Here is a 6,847-nt window from a genome sequence, read left to right as displayed (position 1 = left end):
AGAGTGTTTGTATGTGATGTAGGTGTTGATGAAGTGTTGCATCTGGGGGAGATTGCATCAATGGCTAAGCTTATTCTGTTTTGGTATTATTGAATCTTTAGATACAATAACATATACCAGTGGGTTTTTTCCCCCCTTACAAGGGAGGTAGCCAAAAAACAAAGACATAAAATTCACTCCCACCCATTTCTACCCAAACAAAGGCATCTTTAGATGGAAATAATAAAAGGAGTATGTAGGTTGGTTGTGGTACTCGACATTTGGAATTGGTGGTGAAAGGAACTCAGGCAGAATTCTTGGCTTTAACCCCTTCCATACGGTGCCGCACACGTAGGCATCATGGACTTAGATCTCGGTGGCAGCAGCCAATGCCAGCCGTACGACGTGTAGTAATAATAATCTCATCATAAAATATAGTCACCGCTTATATCGATCGTTCTCTCTTCACCCGTGAATTTTGATAACCATAGAAAATGCGATTACAAAAGAATTAGAAAGAATGTCATTATGGAGGGGCAACTACAATAAATATAATCAAGACGCCGATATGGCAGCCTCGCGAATACACTCGCTCCCCATGACGCCTACATGTGCGGCACCATATGGAAGGGGTTAATTCTCCTTGTATAGATCTGACTACTACATACATGGCAAGCCCCCATGAAGGCTCGGAGGGTTGCCAGAAACATATTATATGTATTTACAAGAGTTGCCATATGAGGAATATTTGGAAGTTGGTCGCCTTGGTTGAGGCATTGGCTGATAATGTGCAGGTGTTGACCCGAGATGCAGCTGCGGCTATTGTTTAAGGTAGAGCTCTTGACCTGATATGCTTAGAATCTTTTGTTATCAAAGGGTGTTGTCAAGAAAGGCTGGTGAGCTTGGTCACAAAACAATGGAAGTACCTAGGGAGATGCCAGTCTTGTCGTTGAAAGTACCATGCTACACCATATGTGTGCTTGCATGGGTGTGCATACACTGAATACATAGATGATAAGAAGTATAGTTTCTGGATGCTCATTGGCCGAGCAAGTTAGAGCATCACCACTTGTAGCGGAGGTTGAGATGGCGGTTTGAACCCCGCCACCAGTGAGTTGGACCAAGGGGATTGTTCAATAAATTCCATACTACAAAATCCTCTGTAAGGGGCACCTTCCTAGCCCAATGATAGGGGAGTTCATGGCGTTAAACCAAACCATAAAAAAATCACCATCATCACATTTCCTGGGGGAGGTAATATAGGCGAAGTTAAATCATTGACCTTTTCCAGACCACATGACCCAGTTTCTTGGGACTGCACCTTCAGAGTGAGAGTGAGAGAGAGAGAGAGAGAGAGAATGAAAGAGGAAAAAAAGATTGCAGCAGATAAACTAATGCTGCTATCTATGCAGCTTTCAGTAACTGTAGCACTCCTTCGGCCTCCAGTTTAGTCTCGATTTCTCGGGACTGCTGAAGTTAAGGCAACGGCCAAGGCCAACAGGTGGTGGTGACCTTGGTGTTTAGACTGGGTCTTGTGCTCTTATATGATTTCTCTCTCTGTCTCTCTCTTTTTCTCTCTTTCTTTTGTCTTAAATGGCAGACCCATCTCTTTTTATCATTGCTATTAAGTCAGTGTTACTTATTTGAGAAGGTGTATATCCCCCCTCCCTCCCCCTCTCCTTCCCCCCCCCCTCTCTTTCTCTCTCTCTCTCTCTCTCTCTCTCTCTCTCTCTCTCTCTCTCTCTCTCTCTCTCTCTCTCTCTCTCTCTCTCTCTCTCCCTTTATTCCTCCATCTTTCTTTATCTCTCCATCTTTCTCCCTTTGTTCCTCCATCTTTCTTTTATCTCTGTCTCTCGCTCTCTTTTTCTCCCTCTTGCTGTCTCTTGCTCTCTTTTTCTCTCTCGCTGTTTGTCACTCTCTTGCTGTCTCTCTCACTCTCACTCACTCTCTCATTCTCTTGCTGTCTCTCTCATTCTCTCACTCACTGTCTCACTCACTGTCTCACTCACTCCCTCTTTCACTCCCTCTTTCACTCCCTCTTTCACTCCCTCTTTCACTCCCTCTCCCTCTCTCTCCCTCTCTCTCTCTCCCTCTCCCTCTCTCTCTCTCCCTCTCTCTCCCTCTCTCTCTCTCCCTCTCTCTCTCTCCCTCTCTCTCTCTCTCTCTCTCTCTCTCTCTCTCTCTCTCTCTCTCTCTCTCTCTCTCTCTCTCTCTCTCTCTCTCTCTCTCTCTCTCTCTCTCTCTCTCTCTCTCTCTCTCTCTCTCTCTCTCTCTCTCTCTCTCTCTCTCTCTCTCTCTCTCTCTCTCTCTCTCTCTCTCTCTCTCTCTCTCTTGCCCCCTCCCCCTCTCAGCCCTTGTCTCTTTCTGCTCTCTTTGCTCCCACTTTCTCTCACACTACATATCCACATAACATGGAATGCATTCTATTTTGGTAATCATTATCAATTTATTAAAAAAAAACTAAATAAATTTCCCATTCATTTTTCTATGAATATTAGTAGAAAAAGTGTGTAGATTCCAAGGAAAAAGATTAGAAATTTTAATTCCCCTTAATTGGATTTGCTCCAATGCATCGTTTACCCAAGTAGCTGCCCAGGCATCTGTAAGGCTTCAGAAGCATTGAACTTTTTGTATACATGCTCATATTTCCAGTTCACGCAGTGTACTAAATCTGTTCAGCAGCAAATGGAAAAGTGATTTGTTGGCGTATTTATGTTGAGAATGTAGGGCTTCTGGAGTTTTGTAGCCTTGTAATTCAATTTAGTTTGCAAAAGAACAATAATAAGTGTATTAGTTTGATAAGCAAGGTCATATATTTGATTTTGTTCCTGTCACAAGAATTTTTATTTTTTATTTTTTAAATATCGAAACGGGTGAAGTGATGATGTATATAATTAGTACAAGGTCATTGGGTGTCTGATCCACATCCAGACATAGTATCTTCTCAGCCGTGCTCATGAGATAGTGGTTGCTGCTCTTTGCTCTGTGTGTGTTGGACATCTTATTGTGTTTCCTGTATGCCATGTGTCTTTGTGTGTGAACATTTGGAAAAGAAAATATTCTAGTTATTTATACATTCGATATGACAGGACAATCAAGTGATAATACATGATTGAATTTTTAGATGGATGCAGTATTTATTATTTGAAAAAGAAAAAAGGACAACATATAGTAGAAGGAATTGACCATATATAAACTGTATAAACTTGATTTCATAACTGCCCCATCGGTGTCACTGGGTTTAATTATGACTTGGGGGCGAAGGTCCACTGTAGGGTGTTATGGTCACATAGAGGAACACCAGTGTGATGGAAAGAAGTATAATGTGAGTGACAGTAATGGATATATTCCTAAGATTTTGTACTCTACAAATTATTTGATTGAAAACAGTTCCTAGAATGCAGCAGTATATATTTTTTAACAGTTGTAGTTTGGACATTAGAATGAACTAATGTATTTGACGGCTTAAAAAAGTCATGCTAAAAGATAAGTCTCAGAAAAGCAGCCTATGTCTTATAAGGCCAAGGCTCAGCTTTAGGGTAGTGGCTAGTGGTAAGCATATGGCAGCTGTGGCCCTTTAATCAAACCCCAAATATATATATATATATAGGAAGGACGGGAGAAGACAGGAGACGGGTGAATGGAGAATGGTTGTATATGGATGATGTTGTGATGCATGAGGTGGAATGGGCGGGGGATGGGGGGTGAGGTAGTATGTGTGAGCAAAATTTGACGCAGCCCGAGGGGATTTCTCCCCGTCTTCTCCTTTTATGCATGGGGGGACAGAGAGGGGGGGGGTCGCCGATTTAATGAAGCGGCCTTGCTGTGGATGTGCTGTGTCTTGCGACACTGCTTCTGACCCAGGGCAGTGGACAAGGTGCAGGGATGACCCGTCATCCAGGAGATGCTAAGATAAGAGGGAGGGTGGAGGGGTGTGGAGTGTATTCAGGGATGGAATGGGTGGGAATGATTTTATGCCTTTTCCTTTTTGGCTACCTGCCTTGTAAGGGGGAAAAAGCCTTGGTATATGTATGTAATGTATATGTAATATATATATATATATATATATATATATATATATATATATATATGTATATATATACATATATATATATATACATACATACATACATACATATACCAAGGCTTTTTCCCCCTTACAAGGGAGGTAGCCAAAAAAGGAAAAGGTATAAAATCATTCCCACTCATTCCATCCCTGAATACTCTCCACACCCCTCCACCCTCCCTCTTATCTTAGCACCTCCTGGATGACGGGTCATCCCTGCACCTTGTCCACTGCCCTGGGTCAGAAGCAGTGTCGCAAGACACAGCACATCCACTGCAAGGCTGCTTCATTAAATCGGCGACTCCCCCTCTCCATCCCCCCATGCATAAAAGGAGAAGACGGGGAGAAATCCCTTCAGCCTTCGTCAAATTTTGCTCACACATACTACCTCACCCATCCCCCTGCCCATTCCACCTCATGCATCACAACACCATCCATATACAACCATTCTCCACTCACCCCTGTCTTCTGTCCTCTCCCGTCCTTCCTCAACAGACATTCCCCTCTTCCCCAAAGGCCCCTTCACCACCATCCATCCACCTCATCCTAGGACGTCCCTTCATGTTCACTCCCTCCACATCTGCCTTCCATACCTCTTTTACTAGTCTTTCTTCACTCATTCTTTCCATGTGTCCAAACCATCCTAATACTCTTTCATCAACTCTATCTCCTAACTCCCTTTCCACCCCTGTTCTCCTCCTTACCTCCTCATTTCTCACTCTATCTAGCCTAGTAACCCCCATCATACTTCTCAGACACCTCATCTCAAACACATTCAAACTCCTCTCTTTTGTTCCATGTTTCTGTCCCATACAGTGCTGTTGGCACAATCACTCCTTCATACAGTCTCCTCTTAGCATCCATTCCCAAATGTCTATTCCCTTTATATATATATTTCAAAGATAATATAGTAATGTATAACAAGTCATACTTACTGGTAATTCATATAAAGTAACACCAATCAGGAAGAAACTAAGTGACAGCACTTAACCTGTACGTACCAAAACAATGCCTGCCCAAATTGAGATGTGACCCTTAAGTCATCAAATACGCTAGCTATCACTGATAATTGAATGAACATCTCATTACCAGTGTATATGTTGGTATTTCAGTGTAATGGTGTATCCTGTAATTTTTTTTTTTTCTTTTTTTTTATTATGCTAAAGTGATGTATGGTTTATTGTAATTAGATGCCACATGCAGATATGTTATTTGGAAATAAGCTTACATGCTTTTTTGTGTTATCCTCGGTAATTGTAATTGTTATTTTAAACTATGTGTTTTTTTTATTATCTGCATTTCATGTATATTGATTCATTTCCGAATAAACTTATTATTATTATGAAATATTTCTTATGCATGAAATTTTATACTATATGAAAATTAACTCTTTAACTTGAAAAACATTTTACAGCCTCGCACTCGAACTGGCCTCAAGAACCTTGGGAACACGTGTTATATGAATTCCATAATTCAGTGCTTGAACAACACGACTCTTTTAGCCAAGTACTTTGTAGAGGATGTGTACTGGTGAGTACTGTCATGCATATTCATCTTTGTTCACATTCTTCAATTCAATACCTAGTTGTATTATATGGGAAGGGAGCTATGCTCGTGGTGACCCGTCTTTGTATCTTTCAGCATCAAGTTTGTTCTTAAATTCTTGAATAGTGTTTGCACACACGTGCCTTATCTTATTTATTCCAGGTATCCACCACTGTATGGGAAGCTATTCTTTTTCAGATTTCTTCTATAATGATCCTTTTTTTTTTTTTGTAGTTTCTTTTCATGTCCTCTTGTTTTTCTGTTGTCCCACTTTAATAAATCTTCTCTATCTAGGATTTCCATTCCTTTCATTTGACGCAGCCCGAAGGGATTTCTCCCCGTCTTCTCCTTTTATGCATGGGGGGACGGAGAGGGGGGTCGCCGATTTAATGAAGCGGCCTTGCTGTGGATGTGCTGTGTCTTGCGACACTGCTTCTGACCCAGGGCAGTGGACAAAGTGCAGGGATGACCCGTCATCCAGGAGATGCTAAGATACGAGGGAGGGTGGAGGGGTGTGGAGTGTATTCAGGGATGGAATGGGTGGGAATGATTTTATGCCTTTTCCTTTTTGGCTACCTCCCTTGTAAGGGGGAAAAAGCCTTGGTATATGTATGTATGTATGTATGTATGTAATGATATCCTGATCTTTACCCTACATCTTTCCTAGTTTACAGTTCAGTTGTATTTAATTGGAAGTAACCAGTAGTTAGATTTCTGTGGAGAAAATTAATCTAAAAAAGATTAGTTTATAGAGATAAAAGAGAGGTTTAAGGGGGTAGCAGAACATATTTATAATATTTGGTTGTGAAAACTTAGTGTTTTTTACTTCTTTTTTTCCAGGAGGTGCCAAGATAAGAGGGAGGGAGGAGGGTGGAGGGGAGTGGAATATATAGGAAATGGTATGGGTGGGAGTGGTAGGGGGAAAAAGCCTTTGGTATATGTATGTATGAAAACTTAGTGTGAATTTTCAGAAGTTATGCATATGTTTTACATGACAGTAATATTATTCTGTGCTTGCCAACTACAGGAAAAATCAAAAGAACAGCAAAAACCCATATTCCTAATTTTGTATGACCTCGAAAAAGTATTCGACAACGTACCAAGAACAGCCATGTGGTCTGTCCTCAATTGCTATGGAATCCCTGAGCCTTTTGTTGACATGATCAAAACCCTACATGATGGGATGACAGCTGTAGTAATCCACCAGAGCAACCTGTCAGCCCTCTTCCCAATCACATGTGGACTAAAACAAGGATG

The 6,847-nt window shown here is 41.4% G+C and overlaps 1 protein-coding gene across 3 annotated transcripts in view; it reads left to right on the top strand.

Annotated features, from left to right (window-relative positions):
- Positions 1-6,847, top strand: part of Usp8 (Ubiquitin specific protease 8) — a 52,566-nt gene that overhangs the window by 27,668 nt on the left and 18,051 nt on the right. For all 3 annotated transcript variants that reach the window (XM_076189221.1, XM_076189218.1, XM_076189219.1), the window contains one exon: positions 5,460-5,575. In XM_076189221.1, the coding sequence (XP_076045336.1) occupies positions 5,460-5,575 (116 nt within the window). The remainder of the gene's footprint in view (positions 1-5,459; positions 5,576-6,847) is intronic.

The sequence above is a fragment of the Oratosquilla oratoria genome, chromosome 8, assembly GCF_046742065.1.
Source record: "Oratosquilla oratoria isolate Oo_2021 chromosome 8, ASM4674206v1, whole genome shotgun sequence".
NCBI lineage: Eukaryota > Metazoa > Arthropoda > Malacostraca > Stomatopoda > Squillidae > Oratosquilla > Oratosquilla oratoria.
The sequence above is the reverse complement of the archived record's forward strand: the minus strand, read 5'-3'. Positions and strand labels throughout refer to the sequence as shown.